The 18,909-nt window shown below is 42.0% G+C and overlaps 1 protein-coding gene across 2 annotated transcripts in view; it reads left to right on the top strand.

Moving 5' to 3' along the window:
• Positions 1-18,909, top strand: part of LOC139413195 (chromodomain-helicase-DNA-binding protein 6-like) — a 98,305-nt gene that overhangs the window by 48,165 nt on the left and 31,231 nt on the right. For both annotated transcript variants that reach the window (XM_071160297.1, XM_071160295.1), the window contains 6 exons: positions 5,106-5,282; positions 5,514-5,657; positions 6,380-6,635; positions 7,952-8,162; positions 8,772-8,967; positions 9,456-9,620. In XM_071160297.1, coding sequence (XP_071016398.1) covers positions 5,106-5,282; positions 5,514-5,657; positions 6,380-6,635; positions 7,952-8,162; positions 8,772-8,967; positions 9,456-9,620 — 1,149 coding nt within the window. The remainder of the gene's footprint in view (positions 1-5,105; positions 5,283-5,513; positions 5,658-6,379; positions 6,636-7,951; positions 8,163-8,771; positions 8,968-9,455; positions 9,621-18,909) is intronic.

Here is an 18,909-nt window from a genome sequence, read left to right as displayed (position 1 = left end):
ATATTTATGCAATAAAACCTGTTTTCGCTTTGTCGTTATGGGGTATTTTGAGTAGATTGAGGGGGGAAAAATGGATTATATCCATTTTAGAATGTAATTTTTATTTGACCTTTTATTTAACAAGGCAAGTCAGTTAAGAACAAATTCTTATTTTTAATGACAGCCTAGGAACAGTGGGTTAACTTCCTTGTTCAGGAGCAGAATGACAGATTTGTACTTTGTCAGCTCGGGGATTCGATCTTGCAACCTTTCGTTACTAGTCCACCGCTCTAACGCTCTAAACAAAATGTGGGAAAAGTCGAGGTGTCTGAATACTTTCCGAATGCGCTGGGGCCCGCGGAAATCGACTAGGGGTTTAAACCCAGACTTGAACCACACACACTCTCTACCGAATATAGCAGTCAGGGGAAGTCAAATATTGATTGCTTTGCAACTCTCGCAGTTAGTAACTGATTCCTTCCATACCACTCATTCGTCTTGTTGTGTAATGTTAATTTCCAATGGCCGAAGAACACGTTTGTTTGACCTATAATTTCCCTTCATATGACTAGGATTGAAAAGGATTTTCTAGTACATTGTCGACATGAATTGTAGGGTTGCACATTTTGGGGATTATTCAGAGGTGGACACTTTCTGTGGGAATATATGGGAATTAACGGGCATAAAAGTATTTAGTCAGCCACCAATTGTGCAAGTTCTCCCACTTAAAAATATGAGAGAGGCCTGTAATTTTCATCATAGGTACACTTCAACTATGACAGACAAAATTAGAAAAAAAAATCCAGAATATCACGTTGTATGATTTTTAATGAATTTATTTGCAAATTATGGTGGAAAATAAGTATTTGTTCAATAACAAAAGTTTATCTCAATACTTTGTATGATGTTCTTGAGGAGAAGATTTAATGCATGAGCAGCACAGCCAATGGGTGTGATGTGAGGGTAGGAGTCCTCCACTTTAGACCAAGCAGCCTTCATGTTCGCAGCATTGTCTGTCACCAGTGCAAATACCTTCTGTGGTCCAAGGTCATTGCAGATGAGCTGAAGGCAGTCATCAATGTAGAGACTGGTGTGTCTGTGCTCTTGTAGAATACTGGTTGAGGGTTGGAGATTATGTAGTTAATTTTTCCTTGCCCATGAACATTCGACCACCCATCAGAGATGATTGCAATGGTCTGCTTTCTCTATGATTTACTTGACCTTCACTTGAACTTTGTTGAACTCTGCATCCAGCAAATTAGTAGATAAAGCATGTCTAGTTGGAGGGATGTATGCTGGGCGAAGAACATTCAGAAATCTCTTCCAATACACAATGTCTGTGAGCATCAGAGGTGAAACAGTTGCATACACAGCTCGAGCAAGACATTCATCAGCATTTCTCTGACTACGTATTTCCAATAAGTTAAAACAACTTCTGATTCCAGGAGGGCCATGAGCTGTTGCTATCGATAAGGTGTATGATTCATCATTTTCACCTCGAATAGAAGTAGAGGAACTTTTGTCAGAGGTTTCTTGTTGTGAGCGCTGAGGGAACCTTATGCACTTGGCCAGATGATTCTGCATCTTTGTTGTATTCTTCACAAATGATTTGGCACAGTATTTGCAAATGTACACAGCTTTTCCTTCTACATTAGCTGCTGTGAAATGCTTCCACACATCAGATAGTGACCGTGGCATTTTCCTGTAGTGATTAGAATGTTTTCATTTTTTTTTTAAAACCCAAATACAGTTCCATGTAGAGATAAATAGTTAAGTAGTTAGATTAAGCAACTCCTTTGTAATATAAATGTTTTAAAATGAAACATGTATGGAAACAGGTGAATTACCACTCCACAGTTAGCAGGCTCAATCAAGCTAAAACCCACATGGTAGCAAAAACTAACTAGCAGAAATTGTTAACAAATTACAAATTATTTAAACACACTTTTCTGTAGGCTACTATTTACTAGTTAACAAAAATCATGTATGTCATATAAAATATATTTACCCCACCCAGTATTGTAATCAAAACTTACCAGAAAGCATGTAGTCCTTGGCTCAGACAGTGTTGTAGTGTAGGCTCAATAGCATCTCATTAGTTAGCTGTACATGTGATGGAACAATGCACTGTGTATGCAGAGGGTTGCAATTCCATTGAATTAGGGCTAGTTTAACCAAAATATGCCACAAGACCTATAATTGCCTTGTGTATCCCACAAAAAAAGGTTCAAGTCAAGTTTTATTGGTCACATACACATGGTTAGCAGATGTTAATGCGAGTGTAGCGAAATGCTTGTGCTTCTCATTCCAACAGTGCAGTAATATCTAACAAGTAATCTAACAATTCCCAACAACTACCTAATGCACATAAATCTAAAGGGGTGAATGAGAATATGTACATATAAGTATATGGATGAGCGATGGCTGAGCGGCATGAGCAAGGTGCAGTAGATGGTATAAAATACAGGATATACATGTGATATGAGTAATGTAAGATATGTAAACAATATTAAAGTGGCATTGTTTAAAGTCACTAGTGATCCATTTATTAAAGTGTCCAGTGATTGGGTCTCAATACAGTATTTATATGTGATATGAGTAATGTAAGATATGTAGACATTTATTAAAGTGGCATTATTTAGAGCGGCATTGTTTAAAGTGACTAGTGATCCATTTATTAAAGTGTCCAGTGATTTAGGTCTCAATGTAGGCAGCAGCCTCTGAGTTAGTGATTTCTGTTTAGCAATCTGATGGCCTTGAGATAGAAGCTGTTTCTCAATCTTTAGATGTCATGGAGGGCAGGTAGTTTGCCCCCGGTGATGCGTTGTGTAGACCGCACCACCCTCTAGAGGGCCTTGCGGTTGAGGGCGGTGCAGTTGCCATATCAGGCTGTGATACAGCCTGACAGGATTCTCTTGATTGTGCATCTGTAAAAGTTCGTCAGGGTTTTGCGTGACAAGCCAAATTTCTTCAGCCTCCTGAGTTTGAAGAAGCGCTGTTGCGCCTTCTTCACCACACTGTCTGTGTGGGTGGACCATTTCAGCTTGTCTGTGATGTGTACGCCCAGGAACTTAAAACATTAAACCTTCTCCACTGCTGTCCCTTCGGTGTGGATAAGGGGGTGCTCTACTGTTATTAGCAAACTTTTTTTGCTGAATTTAAGAAAAATTACCGGGCTTAACTTTCCATGGAAACTTTCCGACCCTTTGCAACCCTAATGATTTGTAATGATGGCTGCTTGTCTAGCTAGCTAAGATTTTGAAAGTATGATGTTGACATGCTCAGCACAATCAAAGAGATTGTAGATATAATGTGATTTGATGTCATTTATCTGTGGCCAATGACCTTGAGCCTTCTTGGATGGGCATTTCTACTGTAAATCTATGGCAGCACCCAAAGGGGCTTGAACTGCTTAGCTCTCCCTATAAATTCTACAGTGATGTAGTGTCCCAATGAGTGACAGAAAGCACTGAGCTAGGCTGAAACACCTGCTTTTTGGAGCTGCCTTACTCAGAGACAATGTTTGTATGTGGCTTCATTATTAAGGATATTTTTTTTTCCTACATTGTTTGCAAACAGATATATGACACGAATTAATGCCAGAATAGCATGGAAAACAGGCTATTTATTTGTATAACAAAAAAAATTTTTTTTAAATTAAAATGTTTTAGCTAAACAGGTGTGCCCTGAATGATTGGTCGCCGCTGGTCAAATTGACAATAAAGGCAACTATAGTGGGACTTTGTCCTCGTGTTTCTTGTCCAGTTATATAATATTTTTCAATGTTCGTTTGAGTTTGCTGCAACTGTCTGCTGCTTGGAAGACATCACAGTTGGAGATTTTCTTCATCATAGACCAGCGAGTGCCCAAGTTACCACGGTAATGGCCCATCCCTTAAAGGGGCAACCGAAATATTCTCACCTAATGATTGTGCTTGATTTGAGCATGGATCACTCCTAAAAACGTATATAACTTTTAGTAATTTATTATCATTTAAACACTCATACTTTAGCTCTTCTCTATTTGTGTGCTTCATTTCTACTTGTAATCCGTGTAGAAAAAAATGTCAGAGTAGAGCCCTGAACTATAATAAATAAGCCATATCACTAGCCTTTTGTGGCAGGGTAGGCATTTAGTTGATTCTTGTAATCCTTGTAAAGAAAAATGTCAGAGTAGAGCCCTGAACTATAATAAATAAGCCATATCACTCAGCCTTTTGTGGCAGGGTAGGCATTTTGTTGATTTTTGATGTTCAGTTGTAGAACTGTTTCTGTTTTTACTACTGTATCTAAATTATTTATTTTAACATACATTGGTTAAAAGACTCAGGTCACAAAAATGAAATGAAATGAAGCAATTACTTCTTGTTTTAGAAAAACAAAGCATGCTCATCCGTATTTGTTTTTTGGGAGGTGTAATTATGTCGCAAAAATATTTGGGCTGGTAAAGAAATCTGAGTGGCTGGTAGATTTTTAAAATCTACCTGCCACAGTGGCTGGAGGACCGAAAAGTGAATTTTCCACCCTCATTAGAGAACGTAGCAGAACCTTGCTACTAGTATCTCGGTAAATGTGTTTCCATGGTACTGACAATATTTGCACTCCATGCTTCTCGAGTGGTATTAACAAACTCATGTTTAGTCTCCAGGTAAGGTGTTTGAAGTAATGGAGGAGAGCTTTAATGGATGAGCAATGTCCGTGACCCACTTCCAGCTCAGGCCCGAAGAAATCTTAACTGAATGATTGCTGTGGTGAAGGGGACACAGAGTGCCGTGTGGCAGCAAACACAATTGCAGGTTTGATTATTGTCTTCTAGCGTTCCGAGATGGAACAACTTCACAGAGAACGCCTGGCATTATGGAATGCACATCGGAATGACGAATATTATGCATTTGGTTATTTGATCAGGGAGGACCGCAATGTGTTGCCACTGAAATTTGATTTTACCATGGTAGGATTACACTTATTTACGGCCAGAACTGTTTTTGCTTCTGCCTTCCTGTAGGGCAAATTCACGGCATTCATCGGTTTTAAAGCAGTGTAAATAATTGATCAAATGTTTTATCCCCCCCCCCCCCCCCCCCCAATCTTTCCTTTTCTTCCTCCTTTGTCTTTCTCTGTGTATAGGGAAATGTAGTGTTGGGCGGGTACAAGTTCCATGGAGTGATCACCACCTTTGAGATGATAATGGCCGACTGCCCGGAGCTGAAGAAGATCCACTGGCGCTGCGTGGTCATCGATGAGGCCCACCGCCTCAAGAACCGCAACTGTAAACTCCTGGAGGGCCTCAAGCTCATGAACCTGGTGAGGGGGTAGCTAGCTAACTCTTGACCATCTGCATTGTTCTTTGTAGTCAATTCAGTTCAGCACCAGCCAAGGCTGATAGTAGCATGGATGCCCCCCCTTGGTCAAGAGGGAAGTACAGCAGAAAAATACAAAATGTAATCAGCCAGAGTAGGATCTCTGAGTCGGATGATGCATACCAAGTTGTCTTTGAGTGTCATGAACAAAAACTATGAACCCTAACTCCTGTAGGAACACAAGGTCCTCCTGACAGGCACCCCCCTGCAGAACTCAGTGGAGGAGCTCTTTAGTCTGCTCAACTTCCTGGAGCCCCTACAGTTCCCCTCAGAGAGCCTCTTCTTGGAGGAGTTTGGAGATCTGAAGACCGAGGAACAGGTGATTTTCTCAGGGGTACCCTTTTAGGGTGGAAAAAATGTGGGGAAAAGTGGGTAACTTTCCTTGGGAATTTACAGGAATATATATGAAACTTGCAATGGGAATATACAGGAATCCATGGGAATGTTGATTCTTACTCGTAGATACCCTTCAGCAATTTCCTCCTACACTTAATGACTACTACTACTACTACTAATGCTACTGAACAAAACAAAGTGCATTTTACATCATCAAGCAGTTGTTGAATCCGTGTTATCAAATAGTTTCTTCTGCAGATAATTTAAACATATTGTTATGAGTTGCGCCACTGTAAGTTATTGTTGTGTCTACGGCAATTTTATACATTCATTCTAATAATTTAGCAGACTGCCTTAACCTTAAATGCTTCATTTAAGTCCCTTTGGATAAGTGCCTTGCTCAACGGCATATCGACAGATTTTTCACCTAGTTGGCTCTGGAATTCGAATGCCCAACGCTCTTAACTGCTAGGCTACTTGCCTCTTGGTTGTCCAGCCCAGACTAAACAAACAATTGTTTTGTCTGAGTCTAAACTTAACATATTGCTAAGTATCATTACTGCAGACCATCAGATCCTGACCAACTCTGTCCTCTTCCCCCAGGGTCGGGGTCAATTTTAATTTAATTCAGTCAATTTATGTACATCCAGAATTGACTGAATTGGAAATGGAATTTACACCAACCCTGATCTCCTGTTCCTCCAGGTGAAGAAGCTTCAGGCCATCCTGAAGCCCATGATGCTGCGGCGGCTGAAGGATGACGTGGAGAAGAACCTGGCGCCCAAGGAGGAGACCATCATCGAGGTGGAGCTCACCAACATGCAGAAGAAGTACTACCGGGCCATCCTGGAAAAGAACTTCACCTTCCTGGCCAAGGGGGCCAACCAGCACAACATGCCCAACCTCATCAACACCATGATGGAGCTGCGCAAGTGCTGCAACCACCCCTACCTGATCAAAGGTGACGTGTGGACACATAAATGAAAGCACGCATCACACGTACACACACACGCTCTACAAATGTTCGTAGTTCATAGTTCATAATAAAATGTTAACCTCTCTTGGGTAGATGGGAAGCTTGCGTCCCACATGGCCAATAGCCAGGGAAAATGCAGAGCGCCAAATTCAAATACATTTCTAGAAAAATCTAACTTTCATTAAATTACACATGCACGATAGCAAATTAAAGCTACACTCGTTGTGAATCCAGCCAACATGTCAGATTTCAAAAAGGCTTTTTGGGGGGAAGCTATTATCTGACGATAGCACAACCGTAAACAATGAGAGTAGCATATTTCAACTCTGCAGGTGTGACACAAAACGCAGAAATAAATTGTAAATCATGCCTTTGACAAACTTATTTTGTTGGCACTCCTATATGTCCCATAAACATCACAAATGGTCCTTTTGTTCGATTAATTTCGTCGATATATATCCAAAATGTCCATTTATTTGGCGCGTTTGATCCAGAAAAACACCGCTTCCAACTTACGCAACGTCGCTACAAAATATCGCAAAAGTTACCTGTAAACTTTGCCAAAAGATTTCAAACGACTTTTGTAATACAAATTTAGGTATTTCTAAACGTATATAATCGATCAAATTGAAGACAGAATGATCTGTGTTCAATACAGGAGCAAAACAAACTGACGCTACTTTTCTGGTTACGCGCCTCTATCAAAAGGTACACATGAACTGACGTTCGTTCTGAGCTATAGTACTTCTTCATTACACAAAGGAAAAACCTCAACCAATTTCTACAAACTGGTGACATCCAGTGGAAGCGCTGGGAACTGCAGGAAAGTCGATTAGAATTCTGGATTCCCCATGAAAAAGTATTGAATAGACAGTGACTTAAAATACAAATACAAAAAATCTGAATGGTTTGTCCTCGGGGTTTCGCCTGCTAAATAAAATCTGTTATACTCAGACATGATTCAAACAGTTTTAGAAACTTCAGTGTTTTCTATCCAATACTACTAATAATATGCATATATTAGGATCTGTGACAGAGTAGGAGGCAGTTCAGTTTGGGTAGAAATGTTACCCCCTACCACAAACAGGTTAATTATAAAACGAGTCGACGGCTCGTGACCTGACCTGTATTCCTTCTAGCATCCATAGTCCTGTAGAGTCCTTTATATATGGACTGAGTTGAATTCCACCCTGACTTTATGGAAATAGCTTCATACCGATTTTCTCTGACCTTCACAAGGTTCTCTACAATGCATTTTAAGTAGACCTTTTTTCTCCCTTATCTTCTCTGGACATGTCTAGGTGCGGAGGAGAAGATCCTGGATAGCTTCAGGAAAACGCACAGCCCTGATGCTTGGGACTTCCAGCTCCAGGCCATGATTCAGGCAGCGGGGAAGCTGGTGCTTATTGACAAGCTGCTGCCGAAGCTGATTGCTGGCGGCCACAAGGTGCTGGTCTTCTCCCAGATGGTGCGCTGCCTGGACATCCTGGAGGACTACCTCATCCAGAGGAGGTTAGGTTGGGGCTGAGGATAGAGTTGAGAGTGTGGCTGGGGATGGGTTTGGGGTTGCTGGACTGGGCTCAAGCTCTGCTCTGTGTGCGCACATCACAATCCCCCTCACCCTCTGCTCTAGTCTAAAAAGAGTCGGACGAAGACTGCAATTGTGTTGAGTTTATCAAGTAGGGAAAAATATATGATTTTGCTGGACAGTTCCAAGAACAACAGGAAAGGCACATGTGTAGAACAATATTAATGGCTGTGACTTTATAACATAATGATAAATCTGTGTTAGACACACATTTCTACAGGATATCTATGATCCGTAGGAGATTTTAACTGGAATATACAGTGTAAGAGGTGACCAAGCATTTTAATTGGAGATACAATATGAATATTGCAACAACAAAAAAATCTAAATGAAAACACAGTATGAATGAATATGTTTGAATACATAATATGTACTGTATGTATTGTAGCGAATTCGGGGGTAGCCCGACCAGTACTCAAACCTGACTGTGAGCCCAACACCTTCACCGTTACGCCAAGAGATCCGAACCTCTTGACGAGGTCGTTCGGTTGAGGTTGCTACAGTATGTTCATAAGTTATATGTGTGGTTCTAGGTACACCTATGAGCGCATCGACGGCAGAGTGCGGGGTAACCTGCGCCAGGCAGCGATCGACAGATTCTGTAAGGTGGACTCGGACCGCTTTGTGTTCCTGCTGTGTACCCGTGCTGGGGGCCTGGGCATCAACCTGACCGCTGCAGACACCTGCATCATCTTCGACTCGGACTGGAACCCCCAGAACGACCTACAGGTTAGGCACCACTTTTCGGACCTTGACTAAACCTAGTCCTGGACTAAAAACCTAGTACTGGACTAAGAAGTGTTATACTCATTTCCTGATTTCATGCTTTCATGTTGTCCTGTGTGGCTCAGTTGATAGTGAATGGCGCTTGCAATGTCAGGATTGTTGGTTTGATTCCCTCTGGGTACACACACCACTGTATGTGTATGCACTCACTACTGTAAGTCGCTTTGGATACAATTTCATACGGTATGAAATGGTATAATAGCTATTTCATGTGGGCATGCAGAATGTGTATAAAGGAAAAATATTACTCACACAATGTTCATATTTTTATTCAACTTTTTTTTGTACTACATTGATATTGATTACTGCCTTGATGTATTTAGTGCTTGCAAGAAAGGCATTTCAGTGTACTTTAAACTTTGAATGCCAGTGTAAAATAACTGTTTCAAGCCGTGTGTGTGTGAAACTGCTCTGTTTTGTGTCCCTGCCAGGCCCAAGCTCGCTGCCACCGCATCGGCCAGAGTAAAGCAGTGAAAGTGTACAGGCTGATCACCAGGAACTCCTATGAGAGGGAGATGTTTGATAAAGCCAGTCTGAAGCTGGGTCTAGACAAGGCTGTGCTGCAGGACATTAATCGAAAGGGCAGCCTCAATGGGGTGAGTGTCTGCTATGATCGCCTGGTCCCATATGTTTGTGCTGTCTTGCCAACTCCTATTGTCATCCTCCCATCGTCATGCCAGCACAAACAGATCTAGGACTAGGTTATACTATGAAGGATGATTGTCTTTGTATACAGTGAGCTCCAAAAGTATTGGGACAGCTACATATTTTTTTTGTTGCTTTGTGGCTCATCGGATTTGAAATGATTCATTTTTTAATTTGAGGGTGAACCGTTGAGAAATTACAGAACTTTTTGTACATAGTCTACCCAAATTAGGGGACCAAAAGTATTGCAACAAATTCACGTACATTGCATTTACTTTTTCCACATTTTGTTAAGTTACAGCCTTGTTCTAAAATTAATTTTAAAAATTCCCCCCTCATTAATCTACATGACAAAGCAAAAACGGGTTTTTAGAAATTCCTGCAAATGTACACTGCTGAAAAAAATAAAGGGAACACTAAAATAACACATCCTAGATCTGAATAAATTAAATATTCTTATTCAATACTTTTTTCTTTACATAGTTGAATGTGCTGACTGTGCTGACAACAAAACCACACAAAAATTATCAATGGAAATCAAATTTATCAACCCATGGAGGTCTGGATTTGGAGTCACACTCAAAATTAAAGTGGAAAACCACACTACAGGCTGATCCAACTTTGATGTAATGTCCTTAAAACAAGTCAAAATGAGGCTCAGTAGTGTGTGTGGCCTCCTTGTGCCTGTATGACCTCCCTACAACGCCTGGGCATGCTCCTGATGAGGTGGCGGATGGTCTCCCGAGGGATCTCCTCCCAGACCTGGACGAAAGCATCCGCCAACTCCTGGACAGTCTGTTGGTGGATGGAGCGAGACATGATGTCCCAGATGTGCTCAATTGGATTCAGGTTTGGGGAACGGGCGGGCCAGTCCATAGCATCAATGCCTTCCTCTTGCAGGAACTGCTGACACACTCCAGCCACATGAGGTCTAGCATTGTCTTGCATTAGGAGGAACCCAGGGCCAACCGCACCAGCATATGGTCTCACAAGGGGTCTGAGGATCTCATCTCGGTACCTAATGGCAGTCAGGCTACCTCTGGCTGTGCGGCTACCCAAAGAAATGCCACCCCACATCATGACTGACCCACCGCCAAACCGGTCATGCTGGAGGATGTTGCAGGCAGCAGAACGTTCTTCACGGCATCTCCAGACTGTCACGTCTGTCACATGTGCTCAGTGTGAACCTGCTTTCATCTGTGAAGAGCACAGGGCGCCAGTGGCGAATTTGCCAATCTTGGTGTTCTCTGGCAAATGCCAAACATCCTGCACAGTGTTGGGCTGTAAGCACAACCCCCACCTGTGGACGTCGGGCCCTCATACCACCCTCATGGAGTCTGTTTCTGACCGTTTGAGCAGACACATGCACATGTGTGGCCTGCTGGAGGTCATTTTGCAGGGCTCTGGCAGTGCTCCTCCTGCTCGTCCTTGCACAAAGGCGGAGGTAGCGGTCCTGCTGTTGGGTTGTTGCCCTCCTACGGCCTCCTCCACGTCTCCTGATGTACTGGCCTGTCTCCTGGTAGTGCCTCCATGCTCTGGACACTACGCTGACAGACACAGCAAACCTTCTTGCCACAGCTCGCATTGATGTGCCATCCTGGATGAGCTGCACTACCTGAGCCACTTGTGTGGGTTGTAGACTCCGTCTCATGCTACCACTAGAGTGAAAGCACCGCCAGCATTCAAAAGTGACCAAAACATCAGCCAGGAAGCATAGGAACTGATAAGTGGTCTGTGGTTATCACCTGCAGAACCACTCCTTTATTGTCTTGCTAATTGCCTATAATTTCCACCTGTTGTCTATCCCATTTGCACAACAGCATGTGAAATGTATTGTCAATCAGTGTTGCTTCCTAAGTGGACAGTTTGATTTCACAGAATTGTGATTGACTTGGAGTTACATTGTGTTGTTTAAGTGTTCCCTTTATTTTTTTGAGCACTGTATTAAAAATGTCACCGAATTATCACATTTACATAAGGACTCTGTACTTTGTTAACCAGTTGCGATGAGCAAACCCGGATCCGGGATCCTATTTATAGCCTCAAGCTCATTACCATAACGCAACATTAACTATTCATGAAAATCGCAAATGAAATAAATATGCTAGCTCTCAAGCTTAGCCTTTTGTTAACAACACTGTCATCTCAGATTTTCAAAATATGCTTTTCAACCATAGCAAAACAAGCATTTGTGTAAGTTTTGATACCTAGCGTAGCATTTAGCGTAGCATTCAGCGTGCAACATTTTCACAAAAACAAGAAAAGCATTCAAATAAAATAATTTACCTTTGAAGAACTTTGGATGTTTTCAATGAGGAGACTCTCAGTTAGATAGCAAATGTTCAGTTTTTCCAAAAAGATTATTTGTGTAGGAGAAACCGCTCCGTTTTGTTCATCACGTTTGGCTAAGAAAAAAACCCGAAAATTCAGTCATTATAACGTCAAACTTTTTTCCAAATTAACTCCATAATATCGACAGAAACATGGCAAACGTGGTTTAGAATCAATCCTCAAGGTGTTTTTCACATATCTATTCGATGATAAGTCACTCCTGGCAGTTTGGTTTCTCCTCTCTTCAAAATGGAAAAATGAGCGCACCTGGAGATTGCGCAATAGTTTCGACGGAGGACACCCAGCGGACACCTGGTAAATGTAGTCTCTTATGGTCAGTTTTCCAATGATATGCCTACAAATACGTCACAATGCTGCAAACACCTTGGGAAACGACAGAAAGTGTAGGCTCTCTCCTTGCGCATTCACAGCCATATAGGAGACATTGGTACACAGCGCCTCAAATCTGGCTCACTTCCTGTATGAAATTTCATCTTGGTTTCGCCTGTAGCATTAGTTCTGTGGCACTCACAGACAATATCTTTGCAGTTTTGGAAACGTCAGAGTGTTTTCTTTCCAAAGCTGTCAATTATATGCATAGGCGAGCATCTTTTTGTGACAAAATATCTTGTTTAAAACGGGAACGTTTTTCATCCAAAAATGAAATGCTGCCCCCAGAGTTTCATGAGGTTAAAGAATCTTTGACAGTGATTACAGCCTTGAGTCTTCTTGGATATGATGCTACAAGTTTGGCATACCTGTATTTGGGGAGTTTCTCCCATTCTTCTCTACAGACTCTCCAAAGCTGTCAGGTTGGATAGGGGGTGTCGCCACACAGCTATTTTCAAGTCTCCAGAGATGTTCGATCTGGTTCAAGTCCGGGATCTGGCTGGGCCACTCAAGACCATTCTGAGACTACTTCTTCACAGTATGGAAGGTGAACCTTCGCCCCAGTCTGAGGTCCTGAGCGCTATGGAGTTGGTTTTCATCAAGGAACTCTCTGTACTTTGCTCCGTTCATCTTTCCCTTGATCCTGACTAGTCTCCCAGTCCCTGCCACTGAAAAACATCCCCAACGCATGATGTTGCAATCACCATCCTTCACCATAGAGATGGTGCCAGGTTTCCTCCAGATATGACGCTTGGCATTCAGGCCAAAGAGTTGAAGCTTGGTTTCATCAGACCAGAGAATCTTGTTTGTCATGGTCTGTCTCTCTTTAGGTGCCTTTTGGCAAACTCTAGCGGGCTGTCATGTGCCTTTTACTGAAGAGTGGCCACTCCGCCATAAAGGCCTGATTGGTGGCGTTCTGCAAAGATTGTTGTCCTCCTGGAAGGTTCTCCCACCTCCACAGAGAAACTCTGGAGCTCTGCCAGAGTGACTATCGGTTTCTCGGTCACCTCCCTGACCAAGGCCATTCTCCCCCGATTGCTGTTTGGCCGGGTGGCTAGCTCTAGGAAGAGTCATGGTGGTTCCAAACTTCTTCCATTTTGAAAATGATGAAGGCCACTGTGTTCTTGGGCACCGTCAATGCTGCAGAAATGTTTTGGTACCCTTCCCCAGATCTGTGCCTTGACACAATCCTGTCTCGGAGCTCTACGGACAATTCCTTCAACCTCATGGCTTGATATTTGCTCTGACATGCATAGTCAACTGTGGGACCTTGTATAGACAGGTGTGTGCCTTTCCAAATCATGTCCAATCAATTGAATTTACTAGGTGGACTCCAATCAAGTTGTAGAACATCTCAAGGATGGTCAATGAAAACAGGATGCATCTGAGCTCAATTTCGAGGCGGGGTATTGTGTTCAGATTGCTGAGGAAAATTTTATTTAGAATAAGGCTGTAATGTAACAAACAGGGATGCAAACTAATATTTTCTTTCTTCAGTCACTTGCTGCATTCTGTTGTTATTTGAACAGAGGTAATTCCTGCTTCCGAGCCGGCCTGTCAGAGTAGAGACTGGGCGTGGTTTAGACTCACCCAGCCTATCGTTGATTGTTGGCGTAAGAGCTGGTACCAGCCCCCGGGCTATCCAGTTGATAGATGTAACTGTTGCTGTGTAGAGTATCTATGCGCTCATTCCCTAGATACCGTTATCACATATCTGGTTTCTGTTATTGTTAAGTTTGAGTTCTAACAAAAAACAGTCTGTGGTTTGCTACACTATGTTCTGTATGTGTCCGTTTTTATGTTATTCTGTATTTTTCCATCACGAGAAAGGCCCATGGCCCTGAAACTGTTAACAATGTCTCAAGTCAGCTATGTTGCATAACACATACACCCACACAAGCCAACAGAAAATAATATTCAATCACATATGATATGGCAACGGACTATAGTGCATAACACAGAACCTCACAATCCCCGACTCAGTTTGAGTGTAGAATGTATAGGCCTAGTGACAGTGGAAAATAACCCATAGCTCCATCACCCAATGGCATGTAGGGGTAAATGTATTACAATGTAAAATATTTATATCCTATAGCACCACGTGTGTATTCTCATTTACAATTAAATTCATCCGTTAAATAAATAATACGAGCACATTAAATTACGTTATTGTACACTTGCCTACTCCGCTATCTACACAGTAAATAATATTTACTACTTACTTTCGACAATATGTTATCAACTCATTATGAACAAAAAAATATTTTCAAATAAACCATATGTGCCTTAACACAGTAGGCCTAAATGTTTCCTTACCATATCACAACTTAAATATAGCCTACTTACTCCTCAATTGGATCAAGGACATCTTGGTAATGATTTTAATTGTCTCTAAGGAAACTATCTGGGCAGACATGTGAAAATCGCTTCTGCAGCTTGTAAATAAATATATATAAAATGAATATCTGTGTCGCCGCCGAGCTCTCAAATACCGTGCTAGTCTCTCACTCTATGAACGGTCACTGCGATCCGGAATCCTTGGGATGTCCTTACCCTAAACAGACAATAAACGTAACCATTTTACATTTATACTTGAGGTATGAACATCCCAAGGTTTCCAAATAGCACGGACCCTCTGGGAAAGGCTAAGAACTGCTGTATCCGATTGAAGGGACATCCCAAGGTTCCCGAATAGCACATATGAACTGCGGAAAAATAACACATTCGATATTTACAATTTTAGCGGCCTGTTTAAGCATTCTAGTACAGTTAAATAGTTAACACACACACATGGACGCAACGGTCTAAGGCACTGCATCTCAGTGTAAGATGCGTCACTACAGTCCCTGGTTCGAATCCAGGCTGTACCAATCACAGCCGGATGTGAGAGTTCTATAGGGCGGCCCACAATTGGCCCTGCATTGTCCGGGCCGTCATTGTAAATAAAAACTGACTTGCCTAGTTAAATAAAGGTTACATACACACCACACTAACCAAAAAGTTATTTTGTTGGCATTTACGTATGTCCCCATTACCAGTAAAACATAATCAAAACCTATTTCTTTCACTTAATTGCTGTGCTGTTTCATTGTTCATTTGTTCAGTTTCATTCTCAACCAGGATTTCATCATACATGTCAAACAGTGAAGTTTCAGCTCTGTGTCCGTGGCCTCTCTTCCTCCGTGCTCACTATCACTGTGTCTGTTTCCATCTTGTCCAGCTGTGTATGTTATATTTCACGTAAACCCTGTTTCTTGTCTGCATCGAAGTAGCGGTCCTTGTACATAGCATCGAGGCGACACAGTAAAGAGAGAATGCCACCGATTCGCTTGTTCACAGCCTGTGTCAGCAGTTTTGTTCAGCAGGCGTTTCAATGCCATGACCGAGGGTATCACGTCTGCTGCAGGCGCAGTTGATGAGCTTATTTCTCAAGTCAGTTGTTTGAATGGAGCTAGCTAGTGTGTTCATGTTTCCAAGTTTCAAACATGTTCTCAAATGCCATTGAAATGGCAGTAGCTGTATGACAACCAGCACATTCATGAGCCTGCAATATGACTTTCTTCAGTATGAAATCCTCGACAACCCACTGGGCTGTCAGACTCAGCATGCTCATGGGGCTGATATCGCTGGTCCAAATGTCAGTCGTGAAGCTAATAGCAGTGACGCTATTACTGTGTAACTCCGGTAGGGCAACATTTGAAAAATAGAGCACTTGGTATTGTGTACCGGTGCTCGACCAGTCGGTGAAAGCCAACATCACCCACAACAGAGAACAGTTGATTGAGGGCCATTGAATTCCATTATCTTGGCGTTAATGGATTTCGCCTTTGAGTTGTCTCGCTGAAATGTTCTTACTCTTTCAAATGACTGCTCGATCCACACAGCAGACATTGTGGGCTAGGTTAGGAATGCTGTGTTTCACGTGTTGCTCAAAATTTTATGTGGCGTCATTACGTCATGTTTTGCACATCGGCGTTAAACTAGATATCGGGCCGATGTTGGCATTTTTAGCTAATATCGTCCGATTCCGATATGTTCACCGATATTGTGAACTATGAACTAATGTTTTCCCTGCACAGTATTGTGGTTAATTTTCAGAATGAGAGAATTAGGTGAAAATGAGGCATTGCTTATTAAATATTTAAATGTCGCTGGAGCCGGGCCTGGCTTAAGCTGGATGCCAAAAGGAACACCACACACTTCCCCCCTTCTTGCTTTTTCAATACAGTGGATAAAAAGGGGAATGCCAGGTGTACTCTGCCTGAAAGAGATCAATTATGCCAACAAAGGGTATCATGGTCTGCTGACACATTGAACAGATGTCCACAGGCAGAAAGTGTGCAGTGTAGCTCAAAAATAATGCTTTTGTTGTGTTGAACTTGACAGTAACACTTGTGTGATTGAGGGGGGGTTATTACATTTCTTTACTCAGTGAACTTTATTTTTGCACACATTTAGCCTTGTGCGCTTGATCAAAGTCTACTATAGTGACCACTATAATAGAGCAAAAATAGGATGCTTGTTTGTTTCATTCTATTTCTACTTAATAAGAGGGTTTATTTCCCTAAGTGCAATTTTTAGATGTGTATGTGTGTGTGGTCACACGCGTTCTATTATAAAGGCTGTTATGGCTAACTGCAATATTAGTGTATTGTTTTTTTTCTCAAGACATTTTTAGCTGTGTGTTAGGTTCACATTAACCACTTTATTTTACACACAGAGACTGACCATGTACAGTTGTGGCCAAAAGTTTTGAGAATGACACAAATATAAATTTTCGCAAAGTTTGCTGCTTCAGTGTCTTTAGATATTTGTGTCAGATGTTACTATGGAATACTGAAGTATAATTACAAGCATTTCATAAGTGTGAAAGGCTTTTATTGACAATTACATGAAGTTGATGTAAAGAGTCAATATTTGCAGTGTTGACCCTTCTTTATCAAGACCTCTGCAATCCACCCTGGCATGCTGTCAATTAACTTCTGGGCCACATCCTGTTTGAAGGCAGCCCATTCTTGCATAATCAATGCTTGGTGTTTGTCAGAATTTGTGGGTTTTTGTTTGGCCACCCGCCTCTTGAGGATTGACCACAAGTTCTCAATGGGATTAAGATCTGGGGAGTTTCCTGGCCATGGAACAAAATATCGATGTTTTGTTCCCTAAGCCACTTAGTTATCACTTTTGCCTTATGGCAAGTCGCTGGAAAATGCATTGCTCGTCACCAAACTGTTCCTGGATGGTTAGGAGAAGTTGCTCTGAGGATGTGTTGGTACCATTCTTTATTCATGGCTGTGTGCTTAGGTAAAATTGTGAGTGAGCCCACTCCCTTGGCTGAGAAGCAACCCCACACATGAATGGTCTCAGGATGCTTTACTGTTGGCATGACACAGGACTGATGGTAGCGCTCACCTTGTTTTTTTCCGGATGACCCAAACAATCGGAAAGGGGATTCATCAGAGAAAATGACTTTACCCCATTCCTCAGCAGTCCAATCCCTGTACCTTTTGCAGAACATCAGTCTGTCCCTGATGTTTTTCCTGGAGAGAAGTGGCTTCTTTGCTATCCTTCTTGACACCAGGACATCCTCCAAAATTCTTCACCTCACTGTGCGTGCAGATGTACTCACACCTGCCTGCTGCCATTCCTGAGCAAGCTCTGTACTGGTGGTGCCCCATCCCGCAGCTGAATACACTTTAGGAGATGGTCGTGGCGCTTGCTGGACTTTCTTGGGCGCCCTGGAGCCTTCTTCACAACAATTGAACTGCTCTCCTTGAAGATCTTGATGATCCGATAAATGGATGATTTAGGTGCAATCTTACTGGCAGCAATATCCTTGCCTGTGAAGCCCTTTTTGTGCATAGCAATGATGACGGCATGTGTTTCCTTGCAGGTAACCATGATTTACAGATGAAGAACAATGATTCCAAGCACCACCCTCCTTTTGAAGCTTCAAGTCTGTTATTCAAACTCAATCAGCATGACAGAGTGATCTCCAGCCTTGTCCTCGTCAACACTCACACCTGTGTTAACGAGAGAATCACTGACATGTCAGCTGGTTCTTTTGTGGCAGGGCTGAAATGCAGTGGAAATGTTTTTTGGGGATTCAGTTCATTTGCATAACAAAGAGGGACTTTTCAATTAATTACAATTCATCTGATCACTCTTCATAACATTCTGGAGTATATGCAAATACACCATACAAACTGAGGCAGCAGACTGTGAAAATTAATATTTGTGTCAGTCTCAAAACTTTTGGCCATGACTGTAGATCATATTCTTAGTTGTTTAATTAGTTAACCTGCATTTCCCCCCAGCAGAATTGTTTTGCATATTTCAGTGCGCCCTCACCAGTTTGCATCCCTGAAAAAATGGCAAAATAGTTAGTATCTGTACTTTACTATTTATATTTTTGACTACTTTTATTTCACTACATTCCTAAATGTAGTGTACTCTTTACTCCATACGTTTTCCCTGACACCCAAAAGATACATTTCGAATGCTTTGCAGGACAGGAAAATG

This window comes from Oncorhynchus clarkii, chromosome 7, assembly GCF_045791955.1.
Source record: "Oncorhynchus clarkii lewisi isolate Uvic-CL-2024 chromosome 7, UVic_Ocla_1.0, whole genome shotgun sequence".
In the NCBI taxonomy this organism is placed as follows: domain Eukaryota; kingdom Metazoa; phylum Chordata; class Actinopteri; order Salmoniformes; family Salmonidae; genus Oncorhynchus; species Oncorhynchus clarkii.
Note: the sequence above shows the minus strand (reverse complement) of the source record. Positions and strands in the feature narration are given on the sequence as shown.